Here is a 16927-nt window from a genome sequence, read left to right on the forward strand (position 1 = left end):
TAACAATATATTATTGATATAAATAATAATATTGAATAACTAAATTGATTTATCAAGATCCACCCACACATTGCACATTCCTACATACACATTAACAAGCAAATTATTAGTACACTGTTCGTCGTATATACGTTGTTTTCGATTCGGCAATATTTTTTATTTATAATTTGTAAATATTTAAAATGATGTGATATTGTTACTCAAATATTGTTATTAAACCATTATAGTATGACAATAAGTAAAGGCAAGTTGTGGATGTGTGGTTCAATTTATTTTATATACGTATATATAGCAACTGTTGTACTGATACATTTAATTAAAACGTAAAATTCTGTTTCAATCCCACTTCAAACTATTTTTTGTTGCGATACGAACCTATTTTGAACAGGAGCTAATTTAATTAATTTTAAAAAAGGTTATTTATTGATCATTTATCACATTACGCAAACATTCAAAGATTAACATACATTCTTTTTTTATTCGAGATTTTAGGCCAATTCATTAAACTTCCAGATATTGAAAGTCCTCGGCGGTGATGTGATGAATGTACAAATAGTGTTGTATAATATCGATCAATTCCCGAGTGTTAGTGACATCAACATGTCGATAGACGCGCAGATCAACTGCCTTAGGATTGTCTTTCTAAACTGGTTCCTGACTTCTATGTTGGTAAGTTAGTGAATAACTTACAAGCAGTTACCTTTTATATGGATTTGATCCTTCAGGTGGCGTCTGGAGGCTCCAAATACTGGACATTTAGTATTATTGTTAATAAATATTATATATATAAAATATATAAAAATATTATATATTTATAAGTTTAAAGTTTATAGTAAATGTTTTTTCCCATGTCTTGCCTCGGCTAGGGAGAGTCGGAGAGGTTAAATAAATAAATAAAAAACATTGTAAATGTAAAAACCATTCCCAACCCCAGTAAAAAAACCAAGTCTCGCTACTAAGTTCTACAGTAAAAAGTCGTGGAATCCATGTAATACCGAGTCGGTTAAGGTCCCTACTTAAGGGACATTCTGTTTGAAGTTATTACGCAATTAGTTTTTTTGTATGAGGTGAAATGCGCTTGCGCAGGCCCGCGCCAAAGATATCGAGCTTCACGCGGGGACTGTGGGGCTGGGTCTACACTCAAATGCCTTTGCTTTGAGGGTAGCGAGACTCCACCCACTAAAAACAGCTCAGCCCTTCACACGCCCTAAAGTTGGCCCTCGGGGTTAGCCAGGCATTCTACCCAAGGATTACGCAATTAGCTAACCTAACAACGTCTTAGTGACCACTGTACTATCTAATCCAAAATCAGATTCATGCAAACCAATTGTGGCTTCATTGGTCTTGCAGTACTTTAGAATCGAAGGCAGGACTTAGCTAAATGCTTTGAATAAGCTAAGCAGGTACTTAAGTAACTACTTATTTTATGTTATACGATGCGCCATATCATAATTCATTTTATATACCTAAAACTAATTTTACGAATGCTCGCAATGTTAGTGGTCATTTTCAGGTTTCAAAAATGGAGTTCCAGTCCACAAAAATGCTATGTATGAATCTCTTAACAGCCGTAATGTACATAGAAATTCTTGGTAGTAGGAATATATCTTAACATTTACCTTGATTTTCCAGGAATTTTTGAACAATTTCCAAGCAGCCCAGGAAGCTATAATTGAGGCGTCATCTCAGGCCGCTGAAGTCGCGAGAGCCAATGTTCAAAATGCATATCAGAACTCAACTAAACTGGCTCTCAAATTGAGATTGGCGGCCCCAATTATCCTAGTGCCGGAGAACTCGACTAGCATGAACGCCATCATGCTAGATTTTGGACGCATGACTATTAATAATAAGTTCGTCGATCTGCCACTTGCTGTAAGTATTTTAAATGCAGTTTGTAGACACGTTTTAAAAGCTGTATACATAGTATTGCCTTTTGTTAACATGGCTTTTACACATTAAGAAAATACTTTTTAAACGGATTGAAATACCAACTCCGGGGAAATAAATACAGATAACACAACTTTCTCCACAGCTGTGATACTTTTGACATTCAACACCTTTTGTCTTCAGTCACCGTGACGCTGTAAAGCACGCGAAACGTCGGAAAAATTTAAATTTAAAATTATGTTAATAATTATGACTTTATAATAATATTACATAGCTTCAATCCGTTTAAAAAGTGTTTTCTTAAGCTGTATACAACTTTATATGAATTTGAAGTTCATAATTTAGTTAATAATTTATTTTTTATTTATTATTTATAACCCATTGGTTACATTACAATATAAAAATATTGAACATAATTAAATCAAAAGGAGGGTAACTGGCGGCCTTATCGCTTTCGAGCGATCTCTTCCAGGCAACCACTGTGAGTAAGAAAAAAATAAAAACGTATTAAATTACATAAGATAGGCAAGAAGTGTAAAAATACATGTTATACGTGACAAAACTAAACAGGAACAAAAAAACTAAACTGAAAAGATGATACATTTAAAATAGAAAGTAAAAAGACACAAATTACGATAATTTAAGATAAGTCTCGTCAGTTGGTAGTTAGTAAGAAAGTTAGCGATACGATGTGGACAGGTAACAATAATAATAAACCCCGTTTAATTTCCAATCGTAACAAAAGGATTATATACAGCTTAGATTATTTACATTTTATACATTATTTTCTTTATCTAGTTAACCTGTATATCCTATATCTCAGCTAAATTCAGTACCGAGGATCGGAACCTCTACGCGGGAAAAGGCATCCTCCAGGTTTTTCCAACTGACTCTGCCCATGGTTTTCTTTCTCCATTCGCTTCCTGTTACCGCTTCTATTTCTTCTATCCACCTTTCTTTGGGGCGCCCTCTTCTCCTACTTCCCCTTAGTCCTTTCCATACAGTTGTCTTTAAAGTCCACCTTTTATCTGTTTATCTTGCTATATGCCCCGCCCAGTGCCACTTATGCTTTACGCTTCAGTTACACTCACACAAATATACACCCACTTCCTACACGCCCTCTGAATATATTGTTTATAGTCGACGCCTTATGAACTGTGTTTTCAGGTCATAAATCACATTTATCTGTTAAGAAAACACTTTTGAAACGGATTGAAGCTATGTATTATTATTAAAAACTTATAATTATTTACATAATTTTAAATTAAAAAATTTCCGACGTTTCGCGTGCTTTACAGCGTGCGTGGTCACTGGTGACTGAAGACAAAATGCGTTGAATGTCAAAACTATCACAGCTGTAGAGAAAGTTGTGTTATCTGTATTTATTTCCCCGGAGTTGGTATTTCAATCCGTTTAAAAAGTGTTTTCTTAATGTGTAAAAGCTATGTTAACAAAATACCATATTTATCTGTCTCTCTCACTCGCACTTGTAGGTCTTATGGAAGTGTGTAGTGATGTGCGTAAGAATTGTAGAGGTGCATATCGATAATAGAATTGGTACGATCGATATGCTAAATTATGTTAAGTATTAATAGGAATAATTTTTGGCTATCTGAAAATAGACACTTGATAAAAGTTTATTTCGACGTATACATAGGGAAACTGTATAGATCGTAATGTGACCCTGAAAAGCCATTTTCATCTTTTCTTGGGATATTTATTAGTTCTTCAAAAACTCTGTGTCAACTTCTTGCAGTATCCGTAGTGGTACTTAATCTCTTAAAATCTCCCGCGTGCTCAAGTAGCTAGGTATCAATTGACAGGTGCAATCTATTGACATATATTAAGTACATAAGTGACATTTATTTCCCGACAACTCGGTTTAAAATGAATGTCGACCTTTTAGCCTAAAATGTATTTTTATTCTAGTTAAGTAAGTACAACTAGAACGAATGTCGTCTGTGCTTGCATATAACTACATATTAACTTTTTAACTAGGCACAAAGAATTATAAACCTTACGGCCATGTGTTAGCGTCACATTTCCTGAAACACGGTAACATCTCATCCTAGGCATAAATATAATGAGAATGAGCTGAAATCGAACAAAATAACAGTTACTACCACAGACAAAATACAATTCCTTAAGACCATTATTTCAAATTAAATTTTTAACAGTATTTATTTTGAACAAAACAACCTATCACGGAAATGACACACCAGAAATTTCACTGTTAAAATATTTATTAATATAAGAGACACTTTAAATCTTTACGATAAAACTTCTAATAAAAACATCAAACCCTAAATGCTATACAATTGCAAGATCCCGTTATGCCATCGCGTTTCTTCAGATGCACAGCGCCATCTACCGCTTAAACAGTTAATTAGATTATAAATTTAGACATATGTATTATGTACAGATATATAAAGGTTTTTTTTTAATTTCAAGGACGTAAGCAATAAAGTGACTGTGGACGAATTGACCCTTGAGCTGGAAGAGGTGAAAGTATCGTGCGTGCAGCTCAATGAAAATAACTCGGACGTATCTCACGAACGTAAGCTGTTGCGGCCGACCAGCTTCAAGCTGTTAGTCAAACGCAGCCTTTCGAGCTGGTACGAGCCATTGCCCGATCTGGATGTCTCTGGGAGGATGAAGACTATTGCTGTAAGGATTGTTATAATCAATAAAAAATATAACTTTTGAGTTAACGATTTACCAATATAAAGGCCTTTAGATTCATTTCAGATTGGCAAAGACGGTAAGTATTAAGTATTCGAAGTGCCTACTAATTTTATGTAACTTGAAATTGCCAGGCCCACGAAATACACGTTATCACTACATCAGAAGTCTAGGATACATATTATAATTTTTTTATTGAATTTAAGTAATTATTATTTGCCCAACTATTCCATATTTCAAAAACTTGATAAAATAGAGGTTCTGGCAGGTTTCATTGACTTTTCATCAGACATAATTTTTCTAGTGCAACATAGTTTCTTTACGTGAAAAGTGGGATACACATGTATCTCTATATATATAAAATTCTCGTGTCACAATGTTCGTTCCCATACTCCTCCGAAACGGCTTGCTGCTTATGAACTTTTTTATGCATATTCAGTAAGTCTGATAATCAGCTACTATCTACTATCTTTCAAATACCTAATTATTACTTAGGTGTTTGAAAAATAGATAGAAATAATTATTATTAATAATAATAATTTTTGTCCACCCCAAAAATTTTGTTTTTATTTTTTAGATTTTTTTTGTGTTTTTATTTTTTTATGATACAGCATACAAATACATACAACCCATCTACGATCAACCCCTATTTTTTATTATAGTAGATAGGTTGTTTTTATTGAACTAAAAAAATGTTTCCGTTTGCCGGGTCAGCTAGTTTCTTATATAGATTTACCCCCTCGTTCAATTTACCGTATATAATGTATCAACAAAAATTCGATAAAGTAGATGTTCTAGCAGGTTCCAACGCTTTGTCTTAAGTCATAATTTTGCTAGTTCAGCAAAAGTGAAAAATATAATGATTACATATTGTTACGAGCTAGAGGATTAGATAGAAAACGCCTTAGATCTCTTCAAGGGTTTATTATTAAATAAATCAACGAAGAATTTGTTTACGCGCAGAAATTTACTAATTACCGAGCACTTTATCACTTGCCTTCACTATTCGCGCTTTATCTCTTCGTTGTTAATCTCTCGCTTATATATTCCTTGGAATAACGTGAACGATGTTCGAGAATTTTCTGGGCAGGATTGGTACTGAGTAGTGGCTGTACTATCCTTATCGCACATCGCTCCGTCCTTGATATACGGCATTCTAGAATGTTCAGTATGGCTTCGAGAAGTTTCCGAACTTCCATCTCTTTAGCGTATCATTCCGTTCTGGTCAGTCATATTATTTTTTGTCTAAATACTTCTTCATCAAAGGGGTATTCCAGTCCTGAAAACGCCTGAAAATTGTAACGTTCAACTACATTGACTCTGAAAAAATGTTTCAGCCTTCTGATATCAAAGGTGACATGCAAAATTAAAATTTTCTCATATGTGATCAGGGAGCATTCAAGTATTACGTAACGATTTTTTTTTCCTTTTGTAAAATGTTACGATGCGGGGCGGGGATTGAATTATGCGTTATTGTTAATATTATTTTCGACTTTCTAGTACTTCACACCACATAATGGTAAGTTTTAGGTTTAAAGAGTCACTGGAGTTGGTCACGAAGTGTTAACGCTCCCTTAACCCTCTGCTGAAACGCTCGAAAATTACGTTTCACCTTGCTGCAAACTTCTCTAACCGGTGGAAATCAAGAAACATTTCAGTCAACCCATCTCCCTCACAATATCTATTTCTTATGAAAATTTACTGTACTAGGGTACCAGTTTTACATTCATATAAAATGGCTTCTGTCTTACAGATAACAGTTGGTCACAGTGATTACAAGAGTATAATGAAGATTCTCAACCAAAATCTACAAGAAGGACAAATTAAATGTGAGGAAGCTAAACCACAAAATGTGGGAAAAGTGACTTCTAAGCCTGCAGTGAAAAGCCAGTCGAGTAGAACGACACGGTCCACTGTGGCTGTCGTTACTCAGAAAGAGTCGAAAAAACCACGAACAACGATCAAATTTTCCTTTACTATGGACAGTTTTGTCATTGATCTCATGAACACAGTTGTGGTAAGTACAAGTAAACATTGCATTTTTCATCCGTATCACCTCGACGTCCGTCGTTCCACAACTGAGCGTTTTCTAAGGCAGTTTTTGCCGCGCACCACCACCCTGTGGAACCAGCTGCCCACTGAAGTATTTCCGAACCAATTCGACTTAGGGTCCTTTAAGAAAAGAGCGTACCAATTCTTGAAATGCCGGCAACGCACTTGCGAGCCTTCTGGCAATGTGAGTGTCCATGGGCGGCGGTATCGCTTCACATCTTGCCCGTTTGCCTGCTATTACATAAAAAAAGGCTCCTTACACTAATATTATGAGGCACTAAGGCAGTTTTCGCCACGCACCACCATATGTGGAACCAGCTGCCCACTGAAGTATTTCCGAACCAATTCCACTTAGGGTCCTTCAAGAAAAGAGCGTTCCAATTCTTGAAAGGCGGGCAACGCACTCGCGAGCCTTCTGGCAATCCTCCGGCGGTATCACTTAACATCAGGTGCGCATCCTGCCCGTTTGCCTCCTATTACATAAAAATAAAATAAACATGGTTTTTATTTATAATGGACAAACTTTAAAAGTAATAATAATATTTATAGCTTTATTTTGTTCTTTACAAACACAAACACGTACGTACGACATAAGAAATTAGTAACAAAATAAAATGATGTAGTTATATGGAACTAGGTAACAACATCATATACAATGCTTTATCTACAGTAGGTTAAAAGCTTTCTAAAATACATGACAATTATCGTGAACATAAGTGTTTAAAATTAAAAGTAGACGCGAACAAACCGTAGAACGTGTGCTTATAAATCCTATATTAGCACCGTCCAGGTGAGACCTGGAGCAACAAAAACACATGACAGTGATCGTAACGGCGTAAATGAGATGTTAACATAGAACGGCTCTGCGACAAAAATATTATTAAAAATTGTAAAGGGGATAAACAAAAGTGAAATAACGGGTCTAGCAAGCAATTGCGCCCCGGCTCTCCCATGAATATTGTGAATAATATTACCAATATAGCCGGGCCGTATCTTTTTAGTAACAATAAGGGATAAAATAAAAGTCACTGAACACAACGACAGGGGATCGAAAGACACAAAAAAAATCCTACAACATTTTACTAGTATTTTTTTTGCTTAACAATAAACAATAAAAACAGCGGATTAGGTATCAGATAGGTTTATATATAGGATTAGGTATCACTTAACAATGCTTTTTTTATTAATCAGCTATTGAGAATTCAAGTGAGAGGTGCCTGAACTCCAAGCTTGGTTTTTCCAGACGGAATTCTGTAAATTCTGCTGCATTACTCAATTAATATTTTTTTGCTATCTTCAGACGTCATCGCAATTTCTTTCTATCACACAAACTCCAAAATTGACAGATTTAAAAAAAAATAACCTAAAACTACATTTTCAGAGAGTACATGACCTGTCTATTTAATTACGTGTATGAAACCTAAACTGAATGTGTTTTAAAAAGTTGATATATTTTATCATTCTGGTTGAAATTAATTTAATGATATATGTATAAATTAAATTTATTCTACAGTCAGAAGAATTACAGTTCATAAAAGATGTGGAGTTGGCCCGGTTTTGTCTCGCGTTACTCTCAGTTAAAGGGCGTATGTTCTCCGACGGGTCCCTGCACACTTCTGTGTTGCTTGTTGACTGCACATTGGACGATACGAGGCCAGGCAGAGGAGCTAAGATAACTAGGTAAGAATTATCGCGCAAAACGTATTTTTAAGATATTGTCTTTTATAGTATTTTTTCTCTCAATTTTTTCAAGCTATGCTAAAAACACTTTTCAAACTCATTTGTCTATCTTATAGATTAATCCTATTGTTATCCGTAAATGTCTTTTCAGATATTTAGAGAGACGTCGCGACAGAGCAGACGTGTTCGATCAGAGTGTAACACAACAGGGAAATATTATGGAGGCGCATGACAAGATTCGTAGTATGATCGATATTACGTATACTATGAAAAACTCTGATACATTCAGTAAGTCGTTTCACATATATTATTTTAATTTAACTTGTTACAAAAAAATCTAAGCAGTTGCAGATTAATGATCTCATGACAATCCTTGTTTAATACGGTATTAGATTAGGTTAGTTAATTTTTTAGTTCAGTAGTTTCAGAGTTTATCCATTATTAGTGTAACGAGCCTGCAATGTTTAGTGGGTACTTACAAAAACTACATCCATAATATCAATCACAAAATAGTCTAGAAAGGAAAAGTTGTTCGTTGTAAAAGTTAGCAGTAGCCTGCACTATAAATTGATTTAATATATGAACAAGATACAAGTACCAAGTGTATTTCCTTTAATAGAGACTATAAACCCTTTCTTGTGTTCCTTCTTAGCAAATTGTATTAAATTTAGCTAGACTGTAATAATAAAACAAGATGTCTTTGTGCAGAGACAATTCATATAAAAGAGAATTTATAGAAGAAGATTTTCACATGTCAAAACTGACATGACACTGACAACTGTGAAAATCTATTACAAAACGAGTAAAAAAAAAAGAATTTATTCTATTGCAGTCGACATGAGAATATTCAGTTTCAACTTGATTCTGGCCATGGATTTCCTGAAAAAGATCGCGGAATTTATGACGAGTGGCCTCGCTGAAGATACGCCGACTGTCAATGCTAAGGACGATGTCAAATTAACCAAACCTACTGCAGATAAATTGGAGAGCGGGATCGTAAGTTCTTTATTTTTCGCTGGCAACAAAAAACTAATATGTTAAAACTGTACTATACATTATTTCATTTGTGTCATTTATTAAGAAATGTTTTCCTAAAATAAAAGCTCCAGATTATTTTCTTTGGGTTTTAAATAAGGTAATATTTTCTCAAAACATTTATTCATTTAGGTAACACAATTTACACTTATAACCTTCAATAAAGAAATACATATTAAATGCTAAATTCTAATTTTACATTTACTGCCAGTTCTCAAATCAAAGGCGTAGAATGGACGAGAAGAACTGGCAATAAACTCTCTGCCACTCTTTCTAATCGCCGAGTTTTTTTGTTTTACAAAATCTTTGTTAGGATGTACAACCATAACACTATGTTCAACATCACGTGTTTAAGTAATTAATAGTTAAATAATAATAAAAATAAAAACAAAGATTTGTCCTATGATTTGCAAATGTCATCAATTTCAAAAAATTTAATTGACTTTTGCAGTAGGCATGATGAAATAGGAGCACGCACTTACATCCTCGTGGGAACAACACGCAAATATATAGTCATAGTAACTAACATCACCGCAAACACGAATTCAAGTCCGACCATTCACCACTAGTGTGTCTACTCTACGTATATATAGTTTATAGATTTATAACCTCACTGTTAATTGCAAATCAATTCGACTAAGGAATAGTTAAATAGCCTTCTGCCTATTTGTGCTAAAAATAGAGTTATGATAATGACATTTTAGGTTTTGTGTGATCAAATTAATTGGTGGTGACTTGGTAGCTAACCTAGATCATAACCACTGTGAATAAAACTGGTTCATTTTTGTAATGACATCTCTATTGCGTTGTATTAAAGTATTTTACGGAAAAATCAATAGCTATAACCTCCAAATAATGGAATCCATTATTAATGATCAGCTTCTGAGGTATCTAAAGGGCCACCTGCTGATAAGAGATTATCAGAACGGCTTTCGGCGTAGTCGTTCAGCTGGTGACCTTCCTGTATACCTTACACATAGGTAGGCGGAGGCAACTGAGTCCTAGGGGATGCTAGGGTTTAGTTTGGATATGGTGAAAGCCTTCGATCGGGTGTGGCATAAAGCGCTTCTCTTGAATGTATTTGTGTCCTAATCTTTCATATAATATTGTTTTTAGAAAAAGAAAGTGTCAGTGTCTTCTGCGCCTGCGTTGTCAGACCAAGGTACGAAGCCAGCTATGATGACTGTCAATGTAAAGATAGAGCAACCTGACATCATTCTCGTGGAGTCCTTGGAGCAGAAGAAATGTGATGCTCTGGTTTTGAACGTAAGTGCCAATGTTTACGTAAAGATGACCGACATAGTTTTCATAAATATGTTAAAATGTTGTATTATAATTTTAATTAATATTTTTGCTTTTGGTACAGTTTTCTAAAAGAATGCACAACAAATGACTAAGATTTGCACATGAACCAAAAAAAAAAAAACTTTAAATAAATACTATTGACACTAACATAGAAGTTTTGTCAATTCACTTAACGGACAATAAAAACGCTCCGTTAACCTATGAAATTCGTTAACTAAAGTAGTACAGCGACTTGTATGTGCTCCTTTCTAGAATTTCAAAGTAAGCTAATTTATTTGCGTGTAGATGGAAGCAAAGTTCAAGCTACGCAAAACAGAAGACCATATGGTAGCAGACGGAGGTATATCCGGTTTGCAAATGGTTGTACGTACTTTGGGTCGTACGAACACGCCCAGGTACTTGTTGGCGCCAGCTCATCTCTCTTTGGCATTGTCTCAGCCACCGGATAGCGGAATGCATGTGGATGTGGCACTTACGGATATTAAGATTACTGTTTCTCCAGGTTAGTAGACTGAAATTAATTAATAACAGGTGACATACATTACTAAGCATGCCATAGGCCCTGTTCCAGGCAATCCGAATAAGAAAATAAAATAAAATAAATACAAAGGGTGAAAGGCATATCTAAATTAACATAAAAAAAACTTACAAGTAACAATGACAAATTATACAATTATTAAACTAAAATCTAAGGCCCGTATTCTAGAATATCAATCAAACTAAACTAAAGATACGAATTAGAATATGGATCTAAAATTAAAGCTAATCTAAATAAAAATTAATGCTAGGTTCTAAAATTCATCCTATACTTTACTCATGACGTTATGGAAATGATATTATAGAGTGCTTTCTTTTTTTAACGTTATATTATACTTAAAAAAGGCTTAAGTAAAGGCTAACTTAGGCTATAATCTATATCCTTTATTATCATATATATCATCTCAGTGACGATTTTAAACTTTAAACACAAATTCTTCGTGCCTGCGTGATCGCAGCGCGCTGGCGCGCACAACTCGTACGCAGAGGCGTAGTTTTGGAATGAGTTTTCGTTGAGTTAACTTGTACAACGGAAGTTTTGTAATCGATTTGAAATTCTCCGTTTTAGTTACGCTCCTATCATTCAGTCAATAAGGTAGTGGAAGAGTAAGTTCAGTGCGACAGAATGGTTACTGAATCATTCAATTCGCCCTCGAAATATACATACGCAATCGATTGAAACCATCGACTATGTATATAAAATCCGCACTAATTACATATACAATTTTTTGTATAAAAATTAAAATCGGCGCTAAGACACGTTATATACCTTAACCAAAGCTTTTACTATCTGTATTAATTTGACGTATCATCGACGGAAAACAAAGATACTCCAAGTTATAATGAATAAAACATACACTTATTAAACAACTGTCTTTAATAACGTATGTTTTTCTATAGAAATGATTGCTCTGTTGAATCGAGTGCTAGCGACAATGACAAGTAGCGAAGAAGACGACGTCGAACAAGACAACAAGCCAATATTCTATGACAAGTTGTGGGACATACAACCGTTCAAAAACTCTTCATATTGGTTCCTTAAAACTGGTAAGTAAATCTATAAGAAAAACACTTTTTGAACGGATTAAAGCTCTGTATTATTATTGAAAACTTATAATTATTTATATAATTCTAAGTTCATAAGTTTTTACAACTCTTTAATCCGTTCAAAAAGTGTTTTTCGCAATGTGTAAAAGCTATTTTAACAAAAGACAATACTAAGTAAATCTATATTTATACTCATTCACCTACAGGCACCCACATATCAATCGATCACGCAAGTTACGTGTCGCGTATGCCGTTAACAATTGGGAAAAGAATTTGTAAAAAAAATCTAATTTGTTATTTAAATATATATATATATATATATATATATATATATATATATATATTAACTTTTAAAATTTTCAACGTAAAAGAGTTCCAAATCTTACACATTTTCTGGTCATTTGCAAATAATAACTGTTTATACAGAGATTACATAGAGATTTTATTTGGGCAAACACAAATTGATAAATATAAATGAAATACATTCTAGCAGACATTTTTTGCTAGAATGTAACGACTCCTTAAAAGTTGAACCTTTATTGTTTAATAATGTATAATATTATATATAATATACTAGCTGCCCCCGCGAACTTCGTTTCTCCTTAATGTGGTTTTAGTTAGCCTTAATACCGTGACACGAAAGAATAATTTCACTGTATTATCGTCACTATAATTTGAATTTGATTTACACTTCGGTCTAAGTAACACGTGGTTGGCTATGCTAACACCAAAAATTAAAAAAGTAGAAATAATTGAATTTCACGGTATTTCGTTTACTATTATTATTATTTAGCCTTAATAACACGTGGTAATCATGATATTGAATTGTAGCTTATATGATAAGTTTGTCGGTTTACCAAAGCAGTGCCATCTATTGATTACTTACTCAATCCAGTCGAAAAGTATCGACATCTGTTAGAATCTTTTGGAGTTAAAAGATAATTGTGACTGTCAATTGATTATAGACAAATAATTTACAATAAAATAGAATTGCGACTATAATTAAAGATCTAAGCTGTCCTATATCTTAAGTTGGACCAGACTGCTCACGGTGTGCCTATTTAATTTAAAATCGGTTAAGTAGTTTAGGAGTCCATCGCGGACAAACATCGTGACAGGAGATTTGTATATATTAAGATAAGTATGTGTTTAATAACTATAATAAGATTTATGATACCTTATTGTATTGTTCAAAATTCAACATAATCATTTTAGTCAGTTAAATTTCTTCTAAAATAAACTAAATCAGTAGCGCTACAACCTCTTTCGATCTGGGCCTCAAATCTTTGAATCTGTCTGTTTTTAGTCTAATACGCAAGTAGGTATTCAGCCTCCTGTGCCTGACACACGTCGACTTTTTGGGTCTAAGACATGTCGGTTTCCTCACGATGTTTTCCTTCAACGTTCGAGATAATCTTAAATGCGCACATGGAAAGTCCATTGATGCACAGCCGGGGATCGAACCCACGACCTCAGGGATGAGAGTCGCACGCTGAAGCCTCTAGGCCAACACTGCTAAATAACTTCTAAGACATGTAAAATCGTGAATTATCAATTAAATACTTTTAACAGAAGAGGCGGTAGAAGCAATAAGCTTAGAAAACAACTCGGTGACATCCCTCAGGAAACCTCCCGAGGGTGAAATATGTCTGTTATCGAGTCCCTCCATAGTCGTGGCCTTAGAAATGGAGATCGGTAACGAAACAATACCAGTATTGGTCATGCAATCTTCACTTACCGGACAAGTCAAGGATTGGAGCTCTGATGTGAGTATTCTAATCAATATATTCTATGGTTATAACGTGGTATCATGTCACTCTTTTGGTATTTTGGCTTATAAATACTGTTACATTATACTTAAAGTATAAATTCTGAAACTCTTAAAGTAATAATTCTTCATTTGCATTCAAAAGCAAGATATTTTGGAGTATTTGTATTCCTTCTTTAATACGAAGAGAATATTCGATACTTATATATGTTTGATCTGAAAACACGACGTAAAATCTGTACAATTTTCCAGAAGCATAAATTCGGAAGAAATACCTTCGCTGCTGCAGTTTATCCGTTTCTTAGTTCCGAATAGTTTATGCGTTATTATCTTTTATATAATAGGGGGGCAAAAGAGCCCAAAAAGCGCAGTCAGCACACCCATTTTGTAGTGGGTAACACCGAAAAACACCGGCCTTTGAGAAGACCCCAACCGGGAGTCGATTCCACAGTTCGCTAGCTCGCAAAAGAAAGTGCCTTGTGAAAACTGTTGAAGACTTTCACCCATCAAGGTTATGTTGATGAAAATTTGAATTCATACGGCTCGTACGGTGTTGAAACGAGGCAGGAGCGATCAACCCAAACATTTCCTCACACTCACAGTGAGAGACACAATGTCTCTGCGTAGAGAGAGAATCAAGCCGATCAGTAACACATTGGAGATTGACATTTTGACAAGCCATTCGCTGAATTTGGTCAAAAGGAAGGTATTTGGGAGCGTTAATAATGGGTTGCATGGGGAACTACACAATCTAATTCCGTCATCCCCTTTCAAACAACGCTCATCTAGAAGCACGCTGGAGTTTTACGCCTTCGTTGTTTACATCCCCAAGTGCACTGCACGATTTGGTTTGTCGCTTCTTGTAGAAACCGTAGGAGGGAAACTCTTCCCTAGATAGTATAACATGGGTTTATTTAAGCGGCAGTGAAATAGGTATCTCCTGGGCAGGCGTGTCCTCCAATAAGCCGCATATCACGTTACAGCAGGTGGGATTGTAAACGTCTGTCCAGTTCTGTATTAAAAAAAAGTAATATATTACGTATATATTGTGTTCAATGATAAATTATGTATCAGTTCTACATGGAGTGCACGTGGGCAATGCAAGTGTCGTACTACAACATAGGGCGTGCTATGTGGGAGCCTTTGGTAGAACCAGTCGAAGTACTCAAGGACTATCAATATCGACACGTTCCCTGGGAGCTTAAAATGGAGGTTTGTCTCATTTTTTTTTTAATAAAACTTGCCGATGTTGGTGAGAGGCTCCAAGTAAAGATCTGAGGAAAAGGTCTGTTGTATGATACATGTCATTAATAAGGTTTCTATGGATGTAGACCAGACAGGTTTTATTATTGTCTAGTACAAGATATAATAATATTTGGGAAAATGAATTGTTTTGTGAACAGAGAATCTTGACCGTTGATATTGTTGTAAAATTAAAAAAAAATTAATAGCGCTACAACCTTTTTAGGTCTGGGCCTCAGATTTCTGTGTCTGTTTCATGATCATTTGTACATCTAATAGGCAAGTAGGTGATCAGGCGCCTGTGCCTGAACAACGCCGTCGACTTTTTGGGTCTAGGGCAAGTCGGTTTCCTCACGACTCGAGCGAGTGTTAAATTAGCACATAGAAAGAATATTGAACAGCACAGAACAGCCGGGGTTCGAACTTACGACCTCAGGGATGAAAGTCGCAAGTTAAAGCCACTAGGCCAACACTGTTAAAAAATTTAGGAATTAAAAAAAAATAATGTGTGAGAACTTTAATCTAACTTTTGCGTTTTTATATGTGTTAACTAAATTTTATCTCGTATTATTTTTGTCAAACTTACAACTTCGACATTTTTAAAACGGTCTATATTTTTTGATTTATTGTATAATCGTGTATATTTACTGTAGTACACCACATGATATATTATACACTTTACAGTCTATCTATTCCTTTGACGATAAACATTCCAAAAATATTATCTTCCAAGAGAATGAACTACAAATTTTAGTTTTTACTCAGTAATTGATTGTTTAAAAATACTATCGAGGATTAGGTACCTGATAGGTGCTTAACAACGCAGTTTGTTTGAATGGGTCGAATTGTGTAATAACCAGTGGTTCTTAATTCCAGGTAGTGATGCGTCCTGATGAGCCTCAATCGACAATAGACACGACAGACGAAGCCGCCAACATCGCCGCGGCTGCCCAAAGACAAGCGAATATGACTGTCTCACTTTCCAGTAGCGAACCACTTGAGATAACTATCACTAGGAGTGGCATTGAGGTTAAGATTTTTATTATTATTATTATTACCGCTCACGTTGTAACCCATACGTTTTTACTCCGATAAAATTGTTTGTAATTACGAAGAAAAAAAATGATTTTTTTTTGTTTTTTTATATAATTCTAACGTTACAACCAATTAACAGTATTGTGAATAATTTCTCGAAACAAATACAATACCTATATACAAAAATATACTATATGTATATGTAAGAGTTATATATAATTTTAGGTGCTCACCCAACTTGGGAATTCCTTCTCTACCGCCATTGCAGAGACAACACTCGATACGACATTGGTATCAAAATCTAAACAAGAGAACGTAAGTTAAAATATATTTAAATCTAGTTTAATTATTAATTTCTTTTCAATATTATCTGCTTATTACTGTATGTATATTTTTAATACATTATAAATTATATATGGGAAAAAACGAGTTATACAATTTTAACCGAAGTGTGGCCTCGGTAAAAGGTGCGGACAGTGTTCACAAACATGTTTGTAATAATAATGAATAATGCTTATAATAAATAACTTTACAAAGATGAGTACAAAAAGACACTAAATAAAACAAATGTCTTTTATCAGTTTTCTTCTGCCTCCTAATTAGCTACTTATATGTCGCAGATTCAACGCGATTAATAATTGCAAAATTAGTGTTACT

General features: G+C 34.6%; 1 protein-coding gene across 5 annotated transcripts in view; it reads left to right on the plus strand.

The window, feature by feature from the left end:
- LOC123711163 (vacuolar protein sorting-associated protein 13) overlaps positions 1–16927 on the plus strand; it is a 55072-nt gene that overhangs the window by 13290 nt on the left and 24855 nt on the right. For all 5 annotated transcript variants that reach the window (XM_045663606.1, XM_045663605.1, XM_045663607.1 and 2 more), the window contains 14 exons: positions 514–669; positions 1633–1872; positions 4339–4554; positions 6323–6586; positions 8135–8301; positions 8453–8589; positions 9134–9297; positions 10453–10602; positions 10927–11143; positions 12079–12225; positions 13798–13991; positions 15068–15205; positions 16112–16264; positions 16496–16585. In XM_045663606.1, the coding sequence (XP_045519562.1) occupies positions 514–669; positions 1633–1872; positions 4339–4554; positions 6323–6586; positions 8135–8301; positions 8453–8589; positions 9134–9297; positions 10453–10602; positions 10927–11143; positions 12079–12225; positions 13798–13991; positions 15068–15205; positions 16112–16264; positions 16496–16585 (2433 nt within the window). The remainder of the gene's footprint in view (positions 1–513; positions 670–1632; positions 1873–4338; positions 4555–6322; positions 6587–8134; positions 8302–8452; positions 8590–9133; positions 9298–10452; positions 10603–10926; positions 11144–12078; positions 12226–13797; positions 13992–15067; positions 15206–16111; positions 16265–16495; positions 16586–16927) is intronic.

This window comes from Pieris brassicae, chromosome 6 (assembly GCF_905147105.1).
Source record: "Pieris brassicae chromosome 6, ilPieBrab1.1, whole genome shotgun sequence".
Lineage (NCBI taxonomy): Eukaryota > Metazoa > Arthropoda > Insecta > Lepidoptera > Pieridae > Pieris > Pieris brassicae.